The sequence below is a fragment of the Euprymna scolopes genome, chromosome 12 (genome assembly GCF_053919585.1).
Source record: "Euprymna scolopes isolate OS-2025 chromosome 12, ASM5391958v1, whole genome shotgun sequence".
In the NCBI taxonomy this organism is placed as follows: Eukaryota; Metazoa; Mollusca; class Cephalopoda; order Sepiida; family Sepiolidae; genus Euprymna; species Euprymna scolopes.
In genome coordinates this window covers 155,413,770-155,432,716 of record NC_136493.1, presented here as the reverse complement: position 1 = coordinate 155,432,716, position 18,947 = coordinate 155,413,770, and the positions used below count along the sequence as shown (strand labels likewise).

The 18,947-nt window shown below is 35.3% G+C and overlaps 1 protein-coding gene across 1 annotated transcript in view; it reads left to right on the top strand.

Annotated features, from left to right (window-relative positions):
- Window positions 1-1,881: 1,881 nt before the first annotated feature.
- The window catches only part of LOC145291574 (heparan-alpha-glucosaminide N-acetyltransferase-like), a 150,748-nt gene continuing 133,682 nt past the window's right edge, over window positions 1,882-18,947 (top strand). The window contains exon 1 of the mRNA XM_080137651.1: window positions 1,882-2,329. Within this exon, the coding sequence (XP_079993777.1) occupies window positions 2,275-2,329 (55 nt within the window). The 5' untranslated portion in view covers window positions 1,882-2,274. The remainder of the gene's footprint in view (window positions 2,330-18,947) is intronic.

Below are 18,947 nucleotides of genomic sequence, written 5' to 3'. Positions count from 1 at the left end.
CAGTGATCACCACTTATTAAGGCCCGGAAGCCACTCAGGGATAAGGGTTATTGCAAGTACATTACGTTAGTGTGGAGATTTGATGAGGTGTTTACTTAAGGGGGCGGTTCATTAGGAATTTGTTAACATTAGACTTGAAGACATCCAAGTTGTAGTCCGGAGGGAAGCAGGCAGACGGAACAGAGCTCCACAGGCGTGCAGTTCTAAGAAAGAAGCTTTGTTCATGGAATCCGCGTTTTGATTTAGGCACAGATAGAGAGTGGGGGAAATTTTTCACAGTGGATTCGGCTAGACGGGTGTTTTTCGTGAAAGATTGGCGAGGGGGGACCAGAGATTGGAGTTCAGACGAGCACCTGCCATGGAAATAACGATAAAACAAGGATAGGCTCGCAACGTCTCTTCTGTGGGAGAGAGGTTGCAGGGTAGAGAAAAGGGCATCCCCCACTAAGCCACGAAGTCTATTTTGTACTCTGTCAAGGCAGGATAGCTTGTTTTTAGCAGCTCCTGCCCAGATATGGCAACAGTATTCCATCCTTGGACGTACTTGGCTTTTATATAGATAGAGAATTGCATCAGTAGTGAGATATCTTCTGGAGCGGTAGAAGGATCCCACCATCTTTCCAGCGACCTTGGCAACAGACTTGATGTACGTGTTCCATTTCAGATCAGGAGTAAAGTCCGTGCAGATTCACGAATTCGACAGAAATATTCCCAAGTTCGACAAGATACACTTGAAAAAGGTCGGGGGTTATGCCGGCCGAAACGTTATGAAAATGGCACTAAAGATAATGGCAGTAGTTCGATATATACAGGTAATACGATAACTAATATAACAACAGCCTAAAAGAAGTCACGTTTTATCTTGTTAGGAAGATTTGGACAATAGTATGCAGCATAATGTTTAGAAATTAAGTCGACACGCAGAGAGAAGCTGAGGATAGACATGTTCTTGTTCCGGGATAACGCGCTTGATAACACTGTTCAGATCGCTGTAGCTAAAGCACACAAACGTGGCTTTGAATTAGCACCATATTTCCCTTACTCACCGGACTTAGCACAATCTGACCTTTTCTGTTTCCTTAACTGAAACCCTCTGTAATATTTTCACCCATATTGATATTTTTCGGGTCGATATGGGTGAGCATATTAGAGAAAATATCAACGATGCTCTATTAATCTGAAAGCAAAAGTTATAAAATAACCATGGTGATATGTTAAAGTAATAATAATAACAATATAAAATAAATTACAATTGTTTAAATACCCTTTCTACAAACCGGCAAAAACTTTTGAACCGACTTGCTATATTCTTTTCTTTTTTAATTTCTTATCGTTTTGCACAGATAACTTTTTTCCTTCTTCTATTTTCCTCCTCTTTCCTTCTCTATTTTATTCTCTCTCGCTTTTCCCTCACTTTCTCTTTTACTGATTCAAATGTACTTCGTCTTTTTCCATGAGTAACACCTTCCTTTACTCTCCGTCCCACACACATTACACACATGTCCTTTATGCTTAGATTTCTCTCTCTTTTACCCTTCTTAAAACAAATAAAAAGTAACAAATTAAAAAAAGGAGACTTGAGGAAAAGGCGACCTAAAACTTTCTTTAATCTATGTATAACTTCTTCTTTACCCAACCCGACCCGTCTTGTCTCTCACTCTCGTTCTTTCTCTCTTGCTTTCTTTTGAAACCCTTCACATTACACACAATCCTTCCCTCTCTTTACCCCGTTCGTTTAAAACAAATAATAAATTAATAAATAAATAAAAAAAAAAGGTGGTGGGAGAGAGGAAGGAAAGACTTTCGTTAATCTGTGTATATAACTCTTCCCTGCGTTGTCTTTGCGTGCTGTCTTTTTAAGTGTCATCTTGGCAAACTTTGCCCATTTCGAAGTTACCTGTGGACTTGTTGGCAAGAGAGGCGCGCCGAGAAAATACTTAGAAAACCAACATTAGTTACTCTTTTTTGTTCTGAATAGATTCAAACTCACGCACATTCATACCCGAATCTCACCTTTTTATATTCTAATATAAATACATGAGATTAATATTATAGTTAATAGTTTACGCCTATTCACATCCGAAACTTTTTATGTGTGCACAAAAGCATTTACGGCTTCTGCGTTAATAGCAAAGCTGCGTAGATTTTAATGGGTGTTTAAAAATGTTTTCGCAGTTAACGACGATTTAACGTCGATCATTGCCTTAATTCACAACCATTTAATCATCAGACAATAATTTTAAAATTCGAAAGAGAAAATAGTTGCTGCACAAAATGGCGACTTTTGTCTTGAAATTCAATAATTACCTTGTTTTGTTCTTCGTTTTTGGTAAGTACCATTTCTGTATTACTCACTGTGAACACTGTTTGAGGGTGTTTTGACTTGCACATCTGTTCCAATTTTTTTTCTTTTTTGTTTCGTTTCTACCATGCCGTTTGTTTTCTTTTTTGTTTTGCCAAATTATTTTTTAATAATAATATTTTCAAATGTAAAATTTATTGTTATTGATCAGAAAATTAGTTATTGGACTAAATTGTTATAAAACTATAATAATTTGTTTATGCTCTCTATGAAATTTATTGGATGTAAGGATATTGCATCCTCTATCCCCGTTTCCTGGAATTCGTAATATTACAGCAAAATCCCCCTTCCTTCAATAAACATGAACTTTTGTGTACCTGACTAATCACTGTACGCAATGACATTATTATTATTATTATTATTATTATTATTATTATTATTATTATTATTATTATTATTCACAAGGAGTTCACACGCAGGTCATCATCAGAGATTACTCACTGACAATAACCTGTTGGTGTCTGGGTGACAAAAAGTCTCCGCAGATTTTCAGTTCTCTTCAACTATTTCGATAACCATCGCAAATGATTTGCACTATCGCAACAGCCGCTTAACATTGGTTTCCCGCTTGGAACAACCATCGGTGTTACTTGGGGTTTGGATAACAATAAGCCTCCCTAAGGTTCCAGTACACTCTGCGCTCTTCCAGTGCTCTCCTTCCCTAGCCTTTATATCCTTCTCAGCTCTTTTGTGTGATATCAGCTGTAGCTGATGCATTTTTTAGGGGACGGCTTGCATTATTATTATTATTATTATTATTATTATTATTATTATTATTATTATTATTATTATTATTATTATTATTATTCAAAAAGCTTCAATGTGTTTCAGTTTTTTTAATGAATGAAAGTCAGTAAAGTACGATAAATTAATTTTTTTTTAATTTTCTAGGCCACATTTTAAATTCTAAATTCTTTTTGAATGATCGCAAAGTAATTTATTTTCCTCAGTAAATAACAAAAATGGCTTAGTTGTTTACAAAGAAATCGAAATGCATTCTGATGAATTTAATTTCCTAATTAAATTATTTGTATGAATAAAAATGTTTAAACTTCGTTTTTTTTTATTGTATCTTCGTTTCCAATAAATATTCGATTGATAGTAAATCACAAACATACTAATTCAATAATTGTCAAAGTTACGTTGATGTGAGAAATACATTCACACAGACATATGAGAAGATTTTTTTTTTCATACAAGTTAATTAATTGCTGTTGGTAAAATTCTTTATCGTCTTCAGTTTATGAAATTTAACGAATTAAAAGCAAAGATGGAGTTCAGGCATAACTAATCTCCATTTTTTTTTCTTTGCCTCCCCACGAAATGAAGTTAGGGTTGATTTTATGTGCAGTGTATCCAACATCCCTAAAAGGGGAACTTTGACTGAGTCAAAAATTAAAAATTGTTTACCTCATTACTACAATATAGTCGTCTTCAAAACCAATGTAAACAAACTCGTCTCCTATAGTATCCCAACACGTCACCAAATTTCGATTATTACATTAATCAGTTCTACTTTTGTTTGGCATCTACATAGAATAGATTACTGAGTTTTCAGCGACTTCTGGAATAATTAACTGAAGTGTTGAACGCTCATTTTTTAACGGTAGGGTTAGGGTCAATTCTCTCTGAACACACATTCTTTTGAAATCAAGTTGGGTTAGGGGTAGGGTAAAGGTTCTAGGCTCTCTAGCCATACATTCATTCGAAATAAATTGTTCATTACAATGTCACCTGTAGATCATATAATAAAGTGAATACATAGATAACGAGGAAAAACGACACAAATTAATCAAATCCAATCCTCTCATAAGGTTCTTCACTTTTCAACAAGTAATAATTTCATTTCATTAATCATTGTCCTCAAGAAGTTTTAGACCTTGATGAATTGTGGTCTTCTAGTGGAAAACAATAGCAGTAAAAATCCAGTTTAAGACCAACAATTAGTTTTTATCAAATATCTATGCAATGAGCCAACTGAAATAGATGAGGTTTTTCAAGAGCCCCTGTTCTACAATTGAACCATTTATTTATTTACTGTGGCCAAACTTTGCACAAATTATCCCTTTCCCTCTTATTTTTTTGTTAGCGAAATTTACAAAATATTTTCTTGGATAATTATCTATTTAGTTTAAAGTTCACTATAATCGATAAAAAGTTTATTTTAAAAACGTCATTACTTTTGGAATGTTAATTGATTGTAAAACACGTTCTTCCAAAGAGTCTGTGAAGATTTTTAACCTAAATTCGGTTCTTGTATACAACAGGGGCGAGTGAGAAAATCATTGTTTTTCTTTTGCTTAGGATCACAAGTAAACCACTTAACTTGATTTTTTAAATTTATTTTTCAATTTAATTCAAGCAAACTACTGTCTAGTTATCGACTATTTCAAAGCTTCAAAATTGGTTTAAAATTTCGAAATGTCAAAATCATAAATACGTCATCCATTTTAACCTATCAAACAATATTTAGGTGGGATCATTCGAAATCTCTCGTCTTCTTCTTCCCTCTCTATATCTGTCTTTCTCTTAGAAACAACCTTCTTAGTGACATGCAACATGGTTTCCGTTCTGCAAGATCTACAGCAGATGTGCTAACGGTTATATCACATAGGATTAGTGAATCTTTTGACAAAGGTTTCCTTTCCAGGGCAATTGCTCTTGACATATCGAAGGCCTTCGATAAGGTATGGCATAAGGGTCTACTTCACAAGATTTCCAGCTACGGCATTACTGGAAATGTTTTCTCAATCATTAAATCATTTCTCTCCGATAGATTCATAAGAGTAGTGGTTGATGGGCAGAAATCAGAGGCCCACAGTATTAATGCTGGAGTCCCCCAGGGGTCCATCCTGGGCCCAACTGTCTTCCTGATCTACATCAATGATCTCCCAAAACACATACTTAAATCATCCGTTGACATCTATGCTGATGACACGACCATCTATGGAAACACATCAAAAGCCGTAAATGACAAAGTTCTCTCTAATTCTCTCTCCTCTGATCTTGAGCGCGTGGTACAATGGGGGAAGAGGTGGCTGGTCACTAATGCAGACAAAACCAAGCTTCTATATTTACATCATCGACGCTCTGATCCCCATCTGGCATCAATTGAAATGGATGGCTCTCGTCTTGGGGAGGCTCCATGTTTTGACAAGTTTCTGGGTTTGAACTTTACTCCTGATCTGAAATGGAACACGTACATCAGGTCTGTTGCCATGGACTCTGGGAAAATGGTAGGATCCTTCTTCCATCCCAGAAGATATCTTACTACTGATGCAATTCTCTATCTGTATAAAAGCCAAGTACGTCCAAGGATGGAGTACTGCTGCCACATCTGTGCAGGAGCTGCTAAAAACAGCCTATCCTGCCTTGACAGAGTACAAAATAGACTTCGTGGTTTGGTGGGGGATGCCCTTTTCTCTTCCCTGCAGCCTCTCTCCCACAGAAGAGACGTTGCGAGCCTGTCTTTGTTTTATCGTTATTTCCATGGCAAGTGCTCGTCTGAGCTCCAATCTCTCGTCCCCCCCCCTCGCCAATCTTTCACAAGAAACACCCGCCTGGCTGAAACTACTGTCAATAATTTTCCCCACTCTTTATATGTGCCTAAATCCAAACGTAGATTCCATGAGCAGAGCTTCTTTCGCAGAAGTGCACGATCTCTTCCGTTCGCCTGTTTCCCGCCTGACTACAACTTGGATTCAAATCCAACATAAACAAATTCCTGACAAACCGCCCCTTAAGTAAGACACTCTATCAAATCTCCAATACTAATGATTACTACAATACTATCTCATTGATTACTGTACACGCAATAACCCTTATCCCTGAGTGGCCTCCGGGCCTTGATAAGTGGTGACCCCTATGTAAAAAAAATGCTCTATTGATTATTATTCAATATATAATAATGATTTCAAAAATTATAAAAAGACATTACTTGTGTACCATCCGCAAGAATCGAAACCAAAATGAAAAAAGTCGGTTTTTAATATCAATGTCAGAGCAAGCAAGGACTGAACTGTATTTAGTGCTGACAAATCTAACTACTATATATTAACTGATTTAAAACAATAAAAAGACCTTAAAGTTACTAACACTAACACGGAGAACCGATGTTGTTCGGAAATGAATTAGGATCAACAAATGTTTCACCCTCTCATATTTTATTGTCATAATCGCCCATTTTTTCATCCTTCCCGCATATACTTAGCCCACAACACATTGTAGTCTACATTGCACTGTAGAGAACCTACTGTTGATTTTATACAATTATTTTTATAAATAATAGCTAGAATTAAAGTTTAAAGTACAAAAGTCAAGTATCATGTTTCGTGCACTAAACAGAAACATTTATTTCGAACGCGCCGTTGTCAGATCAAAGAACCCTGCTGTTGATTTTATATACTTGGCCTTACTGCTTATGCGGTGATAATTGTTTGAATTTATTTTTTTAAATGAAAAAGTAACGTATCATGGTGCACTTGTGCTTTAAACAGAAACATTTATTTCGAACGCGCTCCAGTCATATCAGAGAACTTACTGTTAATTTTATATGTCGGGCTTTTCGGCTTGTGTGGTAATAAAACTTCTAAAGCATTTGTGATGTTAGGCTATGTAAGGTGTAAAGTCAAAAACGCGTGTTCCATCTTTCATCGGAATATTTAGATTATGGATACTTATTGAAGAAATTCCGATACAAAACCTATCTAAGAATACTGCGAGACACTTTGTCTGAAATTTCATAAAAATCGGTTCAGCCGTTTTCGAGTCCATAGAAAACGAACTCACACACAGACACGAACAAAGTTTCTTTTATATTATAGTAAAGATTTATATATATATATATATATATATATATATATATATATATATATATATATATATATATATATATATATACCAAAATGATCCAAGATGGTAAAATTAAAGTATCTTATAAATATTAAAGAATTAATATTTATAAAGTTATCTCAGCCAGATGTAAAAGCTCGATGAAACCAAATAGGAGATATAGCTTATAATACGAGCAAACAGTTAATAAAACATGTTAAAAAAACACTTTGAAATGAGTTAAAAACATATTTAATCTGAAAAGGAAACACTAGATAAGTGGATAGTCCTTAATCCGCGGAGTTTCGAAGAAATACTTTCCTTCTCATCAGAGGGTAGGAATTACCAAAATGCGGGATCGGATTTTGCATGCAAAAGTAATTGATGAAACAACAAGTAAGTAAAAGATCTTACTTGATAACAAAAAAGTGAAGCAGAGGGAATGTGGTAAAGAAAAAGGTGATTACACGTGAATGGATAGTCTGGTGGAAGATAAATAATTCAGTGACGGTAAAATCCAAATATATAACTTCAAGAAAGTTAATGGAAATTCAATTATATAAAGCGGCTACATTGAATAGATGTCAGCTTTACTATATAATCAAGTTACCTGAATTGATTTTTGCGATAAATGTTTTAAAATAGAGCTGCAGTGTTTTTTCTTTAGTGCGACAATTTTATCGTTCTACTCTCTCTCTCTCTCTCTCTCTCTCTCTCTATATATATATATATATATATATATATATATATATATTTGTGTGTGCATGTGTGTGTGTGCATGTGTGTGTGTGTGTGTGTGTGTGTGCATGTGTGTGTGTGGTATTCGACACTTGTAAGAAAATTCTGAAATAATGCCAGTCTTTCTTTGCTTATCATAGCATTTACGTTAATCATCTCGTACTTTTTCTTGTGATTGAACAAACGCCGGTTCAGAAGACGTATTGTTTCTGATTGTGCAACTGTTGCTTCATTATGGACTCAGCATTGAACAAAACTCTTTCACAATATGTTCTTTATCTTTTTAGAAGGAAGACGGTTAATAAACAATGTTGTTACCTTTCTATAATAAATGCAATTTGATCACGCAATTCATGTAATTTCTTAATGATAATATTTATTTGTATGTGAGTTCTTAATATTATGTATTCTTGTTCATTGATCGATAACACTTGCTTAAGTGTCTGAAGGTGGTGGAAACCGGGTTCAAAGTTTAATATAATCACGTCTTCTATTAAATGATAAGAAGAGAAAGGAAAACACAGTTGGACTATTAAACACTTTTTGTCACTTCCATTTGTTGACCTATTTTTCTGTCACTTTTCATTCGTTGTTATTTTTTTTGTAACTTCCAAACACTTTTTTGGCATTTCATTTGTTGCCAGACTCGTAATATGTGTTCTGTTCATTTCATTCGTTGTTCTATTTCTCTGTTACGTTGATGCACTGTTCTGTTTGTCACTAGGATGCGTTGATGTATTTATGTGATGAGGATTCGTTGATCTATTTGTATCACTTTGACTCGTCGATTTATTTGTGTGTCACTTTGATCCGTTGATTTATTTGTGTTTAACTTTGATCCGTTGATCTATGTTGCGATCATTTTCAGATTATGTAATCAGATTGAAAACATGTGTTCCAACATGTGTTTACATGGTGGTCGTCGGTCGGTCTGTTACGTTTCAGTTTGAATAGTGTTTTACAATAATTTCAATCCACTAAATTTATAAACTACTGCACAATGTGTGAGCGTGCATTTATATACGTTCATTGATCGTCAGCTTATTGTCTTTGATTTCAACACTAGACATGTTAATTGCGTGGTCTTGCTCAGTTCTGTAATAGAAAAGTTCCATCTCTAAACAAATCCAACGAAAATACAGTTAAAACTCGTAATACTGTTTTATTTTGTGAAACTACAATTATATTTAGTCTTTCTATCAAATAACAATGACTCATAGTTGAACATCAAGCTTGCAAATCAAGACAAACATATCTTCCAACTGAACACAAAGAGTCCATCAACCACGACGAGAAATTGAATAAACTGACGATTTTTGGACGTCAATTAACGTATTCAATTTTAAGTTAATTTTAATTTTGGAATAATTATAAGAAAATTCGAATCAGATATATTTCAAAATAGCTAAGATAAAATCACTATATATTCTTTGTTGGATGAAAAACTGCTTGAGTGTCTGGTCCGAAAGAAAAAAAATCCTTAAACATTACATGATTTCGGCAACTTCGTTTACTCGCTAAGGTCTAGCCGGTGACATCTAACGAGACCTATTTACCTTTTTCGCCATAGTAGACGTGCTCATATACATTTTTATCGATGTAAATATTGGATGATTCATTATGGTAGATTTTTCTTTCAGGGAAAATAAATTTCCAATATTAGAACACTGAGAGGATCATTCTGAATTGACATTAACATAAAAACACATTTCTGAAACATTTAAAAAAGTAAAAGTATTTTTGCTATAAAAATGTATTTAATATAATGTATCTGCAATCTTGTACATGCGCCATGTTGAAAAATGGTGAATAAGTTTTGAAAATCACCGATAAAAATGTTACATAACGGGGCTCGCAAACTTGAAAAGAGAGAATGATTGACCGATTAAAAGTCAAGGGATCGACCTTAGTGAGAATTTGCTGAAATCACGTGATTTCCGAAGAAAAGGTATTCTTTAGCTTTCCGGCAAAACACTGAAGCAGCTGGTATTTGAGCTGAGGATGATGAGTTCCCTAAAATTAATATTAACCCAAATTTGAACGGATTAATTGTCACAAACATGACATTAGATGGTGTGTATCTTAAAACTATGAATATCTGTGCATTTGGGAATATGAAAACCAGCACAAGTAAATCTTTCGAAAAAAATATTACCCCCCCCCCCTCATTCGGTATTTGTGAAATGATTCTAGGCTAAGCCGAGCTTAAGATTAAGAACCTGAAAATAATCAAATGAGTAATAGTGTGAGGAATATAAGAAAATAAACAAAACAAATAAAAAAGGATTTGGGGTTTTCACACGGATTAAGATTCGTCTAAAGGGATTCCCTCGGGGAAAGTCTTGTACGTGGGTTTAAAAAGGAGACGAGGGCATACTTAGTGCATACTTTTACTCTTCTCATGCGAACCCACCTACGAACAAATTTTTTTTTTTTTACACAGTGATCACCACTTATTAAGGCTCGGAAGCCACTCAGGGATAAGGGTTATTGCAAGTACATTACGTTAGTGTGGAGATTTGATGAAGTGTTTACTTAAGGATTAAGATTAGGATTAGGAATTTGTTAACGTTGGACTTGATGACATCCAAGTTGTAGTCCGGTGGGAAGCAGGCAGACGGAATAGAGTTCCACAGGCGTGAACTTCTAAGAAAGAAGCTTTGTTCATGGAATCCACGTTTTGATTTAGACACAGATATAGAGTGGGGCAAATTTTTGACAGTGGATTCAGCTAGACGGGTGTTTTTCGTGAAAGATTGGCGAGGGGGGACCAGAGATTGGAGTTCAGACGAGCACCTGCCATGGAAATAACGATAAAACAAGGATAGGCTCGCAACGTCTCTTCTGTGGGAGAGAGGCTGCAGGGTAGAGAAAAGGGCATCCCCCACTATGCCACGAAGTCTATTTTGTACTCTGTCAAGGCAGGATAGGCTGTTTTTAGCAGCTCCTGCCCAGATATGGCAACAGTATTCCATCCTTGGACGTACTTGGCTTTTATATAGATAGAGAATTGCATCAGTAGTGAGATATCTTCTGGAGCGGTAGAAGGATCCCACCATCTTTCTAGCGACCTTGGCAACAGACTTGATGTACGTGTTCCATTTCAGATCAGGAGCAAAGGTCAAACCCAGAAGCTTGTCAAAACATGGGGCCTCACCCAGACGAGAGCCATCCATCACAATTGATGCCAGATGGGGATCAGAGCGTTGATGATGTAAGGATAGGAGTTTGGTTTTGGATGCATGAAGAAAACTACGGACCTAGCACCTTGGATTTAACGAGAATCTTCTTTTTTTAATAAAGATAGCAATGAAAAATAGGTGAGGAGAAGGAGAAGCACGAAGAAGAGGCAGAGAGGAGCTAGGATTAAGAAAAGAAAAAAAGGGAAATCAAATCAATAAAGAAAGTAATTAATTATGTTTATGTAACGCTTAACGAAATATTTTTCTAGAGTGAGTGAAACTCTTACTAACAACATTTTGACATTTGGTTGCACTCTACCCCCTTTCTCTCTCTTTCTTTCTCTCTCTCTTTCGTTCTCTCTTTCTCACTATCTTCTTAGAGAGAGAGAGAGAGAGAGAGAGAGAGAGAAAGAGAGAGAGAGGAGAGAGGGCGAGAGACAGTATCTGTCTCTCTTTCTTACTCTCTTCCCCTATCTCTATCTTTATCTCTCTCCCTCTCTCTCTCTCTCTCATGCACACACACACACACACACACACACACACACTTATTCACCCTAAATATAACACAGTGCCACTGAGACAAAAGGGGTTACTGTGAATTAGGAATATCCTAAGAAGGAAGTTAAGCAACAAGATGTATGTTCACATTACATTTAAATTTCTCCATGCCAATATCGTTAGGGAACAAGGAACATGGACAGAATTCCAAGATCTACCAGTTCGATGAAAGAAACTATTAGAGTAGAAAGTTTTCCAACATCTGGGGAAATTTACAGTGAAGAAGTGGGATTCTGCTTCTTGCTGAATTTATCGGGGGTATTTACGTGGATGAGTACTAGAGTCACGAGTTCCTTGAAGAACATTTTATTAAAGTATTTATAAAAACAAGCTAAAGGATGCAGCAGTTCAGCAATGGGACAGAGTTTGTAGATTGATTGATAGGATCTATTAGATTTTCTACACAGTAAATTTCTACTCATGTCAATGAAACCGTGGCACGTTTCTAGAATATGTAACATATTTAAATAAACAATTGTAATATATATATATATATATAGTCATCCACATACAGTACTGTTTCGCAGCTCATCGGTGCGGCTAGAAAGGCAACTACCTCAAGCCAGGATTGAAACCCAACCGTCTGTACGGCAGTCAAGGCTCCTAACCATTACGCTATTAGCGGCTGTTGAACGAGTAGTGAATTTAACGATGTTTTGAGATCGTCCGAAATACCTCCGCTCGATTTGTTTACACAAAGAGCATCGCTTATATGCTAATGGTAATTCGTGTATCATTTCTCAGTATGCTCAACTGTGATATATACAGGGTGACCCAAAAAAAACTCTAATTAGGCCCCGTTTCTTAGTGTTTTGTCTGAATGAAATGAAACTTTGGCCATAACTAGTTTATTATATTCAAAACATCACATCAAAACACTAGGGTCTTTGGCCTTTTTTCTCCGTTCTACAGCATATGTTCTCCATTTAGCTTTTGTTTTGTATTTTTTGGGGTCACCCTGTATATATATATATCCATATATATGTATCCATCTTACTTTAGCAAGTTCTCAGAATCAAATGAACTCCTTCCTAAGGTTAACACTTATATCTATAAAATACATAGACATCTAAGTGTTTCATTAAAATGCTCCTTTTTTGTACAAAGGAGTCGCTACATCAAGGTCCGGAAGCCACTCGAGGATAAGGGTTAATGAGTGCACGATAGTCAATGAAACAATATCGTAGTAATCGTTAGTAGTGGAAACTTGGTAAATTAGATTACTTAAGGGGAAGGCTCATCAATAACGTATTCACGTTGGACTTGAAGACGACCAGATTGTAGTCAGCTGGAAAGCAGGGAAACGGAATAAAGTTCCACAGGCATGCAATTCTTAAAAAGAAGCTTTGTTTATGGAATCTACGTTTAGGGTTAGGCACAGATAAAGGGTGGGGGAAATTATTGATAGTGGTTTCAGATAGATGAGTGTTTTTCGTGAATGTTTGACAAGAGGAACCATAGATTGGAGCTCAGACGAGCACTTGCCATAAAAAATAACGATAAAGCGGAGACAGGATCGCAACGTCTCTTTTGTGTGAAAGAGGTTGCAGGAAGGAGAACAAAGCATTCCCTACTGGGCTACGAAGTCTATTTTGAACTCTGTCAAGACAGAAGGTGTTTCTAGAAGCTATTCCCCTAATGTGGCAACAGTACTCAATACTAATTATGTTATAGTATTTCTTCCTTGTGGTCTCGTAGTCTCTTGGTCTTACCGGATTCCAGGAAATAGTATTCATCTAGTTTGGTAGAGTATGCAGCTAATTGTTGGAGAAGGTGCACCATTCCTCTTACAAACCGAATTGTTCTTAGCTGGACTTCGAATGCTATGTCTCTTTGTATATATGGTGAAAGTTTATTGTAAGAGAAGTATGTTCATACAAAGCCGTCCTGACTAGAGAGACGTTAGACACTCAAAGTGCATGTCTAGTAGAAATTATGTGTGTAAGCAAACATTATTAAAAAATAACAAGATCCATTTTGCTTTATTATACCTTTTTATTTTTTAATGTTTCTAATGTATTAAAGCAAATAAATTAATATGTCCTATATGTATCATGAACGTTTCGATTCTTCGTCAAATAACTTACGGACACACACACACACACACAGCACACAGATATATATATTCAGTAATGTCTGATAAAGTTACTGGATCGTTAATACGATTCGGTAACCGAAAAATGTGTAACTAAGCAGATAAATCGGTAATAAAACACACACACACACACACACACACACACACACACACACACACACACACACACACACACATATATATATATATATATATATATATCAAGTCACTTTGTTTCCGTGTGTCTGTGAGTTTGTTCCCTATGGATGCGGAAATTATTGAGCCGATTTTCTTGAAATTTTACACGAATGTACTTTGTGTGACCTACACTGTTCTTAGACCAGTTTTGTATCGGAATGCTCCCGATAAGTATAAAAAATCGATAGTTGAAAAAATCCGATTAAAGAAGAAATTTGGACCAAAGTTAACATTCTGATACAGCCTAACATCACAAGTGCATTTTATAAGCTTTATCACTGTACAAGCAGAAGGGGCCAGCGTATAAACTCAGCATTAGGTTTTTTTTATAAGATAGAAACGCGTTTGAAATTAATGTTTCTGTTTTGAGCACAATTGAACCATAATAATTAAATTTTGTTCATTTTTAGCTTTAATTCAAGCCATGATATAAAAATAATTTCATAAAATCAACAATAGGTTCTCTGCGGTTCAATATAGACTACAATATATTGTAGACTTAATCACTGCAAGACTTGTGAAGCTTCTTCCCGATACACGGTGGCGGGTCCCTGACTCGAGCAGGAAATCAATCGATTTGATTGAAGAACGGGCAATTTTATGGATTTTGATGACGAAAGTATTGGAAGTGTGGAATATGCTTTGATTCTAATTCAATCTTGTGCAACATCCGTCCGCCTGCTAGTATATATATATATATATATATATATATATATATATATATATATATATATATATATATATATATAGTGTTCATTTTTATAGAGTGGGATTTTAAAGACAACCCAATATAAAAGGAGTGCTATTTGTTGGCTTAGACATAAGCTACATGATTAAAAACCAAACATCTTTAACACGCAAACTGTAACCTCCGACTTTCCCCAGCCAGAACCATTTAATTACATTTAGATGTTGTCTTGCAGTCTCTCCCCAATTTGTATATTTTAGCTGACCTTTTTTCATAGTTTTATTTTTTTTTAACTAATCTGAAGCAATTATTTATTTAATTCGTTTTTGTACCTTGACTAACCAGAGCCTATTCTATGCCTCGTGTCCCGAAGCAAACTAACGTAAAGATGTTTCTTTTTTTATTTTTCTACAGTCTGGACAGATTTGTAGAAACTTTGTTCAAGGCCAGACCGAGAACTTGAAGAATAGGAAGACGAGAATTGTTAACGAGAAAGACAAGCAACTTTCACATTCCCTGAAGCAGCATTTCTCAATCTTTTTATCTTTTACGCAACCCTTAAAATAGATAACATGTCTCAAGTAACGTCGGTGCAAAAACAAAAAAAAATATATAGTATATCATTTCCGTTTCGTTTTCATCGGAGATCCCGTGATAAAGATCATAGCATAGAGTATTAGAATAATTTAAGGCAAAATGAATACTTCGTTAGCAACTGATTCTCTAATCTCCCTCTCTCCCTCTTTCTCTTTCTGTATCTCTATCTACCCACACGCACAATATATATATATATATATATATATATATATATATATATATATATATATATATATATATATATATATGCAAGTATGTATGTACACACACACACACACACACACATATATATATATATATATATATATATATATATATATATATATATATATATATATATATATATATATAAGCGAGATAAGAAACAGATTAAAATCCGATGAAAAATCCTGATACATATTACTAGAAGTAATACTTTCAGGGTGATCCTAGCCAAACAACTAAATTTATTTTAGGTTAATCATTTACTTGAAACGTACTCAGCTTGTATATACCAATCGTAATGGATTAAAAAAATATTTCTCATAACCTCAGTTATATGAACCATGTAAGTTATCCAAAATGGTGTTTTTATACGTTTTTTAAGGTAAACATCTGAAAAGTGCGTAACTAAATATGTAGCAATAACAATTTGCAGACTTGTTGGTCGCAATACGAAACAACATTGTAATGGATACATTTAGAAAAGTAATAAACAACCAACTAGAAAAAATTGGTATATGGCACTTGGAGAATTGTTATACTACACACTATATATTGTTACAACGATGTTTTTCGTGAAAGATTGGCGAGGGGGGACCAAAGATTGGAGTTCAGATGAGCACTTGCCATCGATCAATATATATTTTTGTTTGAGCCGAGATATGTTCATCTGAATTTAAAAGTTAAAAAACCCAAGATCTTTCTTGTCAACATGATATTTGTTGGAAATTCAATATTTTCTATTAATACAATATTCTCCATTTATAAAAAGAAGTTACGCACTCCAATCGAAATGAGACGAATTCTGCAATGTATTTATTACGTTTACAAAATGTGACTGACAGACAAACAGACAAAATCTATATTTATATATGATATCCTTTATTTCGACCTTTCTATAATCTTTCATTTTTAATGTTCAAAATGGAAATCACATCAGATAAAATCTGTTACTAATCGCAGTATCATTTTATAGTATCTTTTTTAATGTTTGATAAAATTTTCAAATTGTATTTTACTGATACCTTCTACTTTACATTTTATGATTACATTTTCACCCCCAAACAAGGCACTTTGGTGTAGGGGTTACTATCTGGGACATAATTTGCAGGCATACTATGTAGGGAGTTGAGTAACAAGATGTCTGTTTACATTACATTTGAACTTCTGCATGTCAGTACAGTCCGGGAAGCAGGAACCCGGAAGGGAATTCCAAAATCTAGCTTTCCGGCATCTGGGGATCTCTACTGTGTAGGGGTGGGATTTTGTTGCTTGCGTGTTTGTTGGGGGTATTTACGTCGAGGGGGTACAAGGGCTTGTAGTCCGTCGGAACACCTACCATTAAATTATTTGTAAAACAGGTGGAGGGATGCAACATTTCTTCGATGAGACAGAGGTTGAAGCCTATCTGACAGTAGGGGACGTATTAGGTCGGCGACTCTCTTTTGAACCCTGTCTAATAGTGAGAGACTTGTAGTAGATACACCAACCCAAATTTAGCAACAATACTCCATACATGGGCGAATTTTCTGTGCATATTTGATGCATGCATGTGGTGTTATAAACAGCATAGATATACCGTTTTAGTCAAGCTTATGACAACCGATACAGAAGAAGGAAATTGATATTAGCGGCCATCTTCAACTGATATGTCACCAGGTTATAGACTGTCATTCTTGTTGTGCAAGTGTTTATTACTATAATCTAATGACGTAGAAATATTTGCGATCTCATTTGTCATCTAAAAATAATAAACATTTTATGGCGATGGAAAAGAGATCTGATAACGAGAGCTATGAAAACAGCATATTCTTTTCATTGTTTAGACTGTCGAGTATATATCCAACACAGTTAGACACAATTAATCAACCAATGATCACGTCACCCTGCATAAAAGCATATAAGATATCAATGGATATATATCTCAGAATCAAAACAAGGAAAAGAATATGCTGTTGTTATAACCCTACTGATAACATTAGATGAGAACATTTTAATAACTGGGATGAATTCAGACAAATGATAAAATAATGTCCATGGATATTTTTAGGGTTTAATTTTTAAGAGGATTGTGTCTAATATATAAAGTAATGGCAAATTTTCTATGAACTTTACAACATTTATTGACGCTCCATTAATATTTCTTTCGCCATCAAAACCTGTCGTATATCAGATATTGTTCCAATCTCAAAACAATTAATTTAAGTAAATTTTCATTGCAAAATTATTTAATCTGGATATAGACTTCAGTTTTTGCATGGAAAACATTTTTAATAAAAAACGAAACCAAAACAGAAACACGTATGGAAAAAATTTTTAATTTGATACTGGAACTAAAATTGCCATACCAATGAATTCTAAAGGAAACTGTTAGAAAACCTGTTACCAAAGTGATTACTGGTTATCTTGCCGTGGCATGTCACCAAGTTATACACATGATGACTCAGAGAGTTGGATCTTGTATTAGTTTTTATCACCATGATCCAATGATATAGAGATGTCAGTGTGCGACCTCTTTGTTACCCCAAAATATTGTAGTCCTAAGATGGAGTAAAGATGTGTTTAGATACAACCGATTAGAAACAGTCATACATAGGTAGCAGAAAGTAAAAGGATGTTCTTTTTCACTCGTGCAATATAAGATTTGCAAAACAACTGACGTAGTTCAGTCACAAACTAAAAACGGATTCTTCTTTGCATGTCTGTAAAACATAAATTTATACGATAGTTTCCTCATCTTATACATTTATTTAATGTATATAATACATTATTACATTTTGTCTTTTGTATTCGTGCTGTACGAGTGTTTATCACTAGAATTCAATTATGTACAGATTTTTGCGATTTCATCTGTTAACCAAACATTCTAAACCACATATGGCGACGGACGAATGTAAAATGTACATATATAACCTGATTTATACATATTTGTTTTTGTTTTTATTTGTTTTTTTTATTACATTTTCACCCCAAACAAGGCAAATTGCCACTTTGGTGTAGGGGGCTACTATCAGGGGCAACAACTACTGGGGTACTATGTAGGGATTTGGGCAGCAAGGTGTCGGTTCACGTTACACTTGAACTTCTGCACGTCAGTACTGTTGGGGAAGCAGGGACCTGGAATGGAATTCCAGAGTCTTGCGGTTCTGGGGAAGAAACTATTGGAGTAAAAAGATCTTTTACATCTAGGGACCTCTACAGTGTGGGGGTGGGATCTAGTAGCCTGTCGGGTTTGTCGAGGGTGCTCGCGTCGTGGGGGCACAAGTGATTGCAGTTCATCAGAGCATTCACCACTAAAATACTTGTAGAACAGGCAGAGGGATGCAACATTTCGTCGATGGGACAGAGGCTGAAGCTTAGATGCCAGTTCAGGGCCTATCAGATTTGCGACTCTCTTTTGAACCTTGTCAAGGAGCGAGAGACTAGTAGCAGATGCACCAGCCCAGATGTGGCAGCAATACTCCATACATGGGCGAATGGTGGCCTTATAGAGGTACAGGATATGCTTAGACTTTTGCG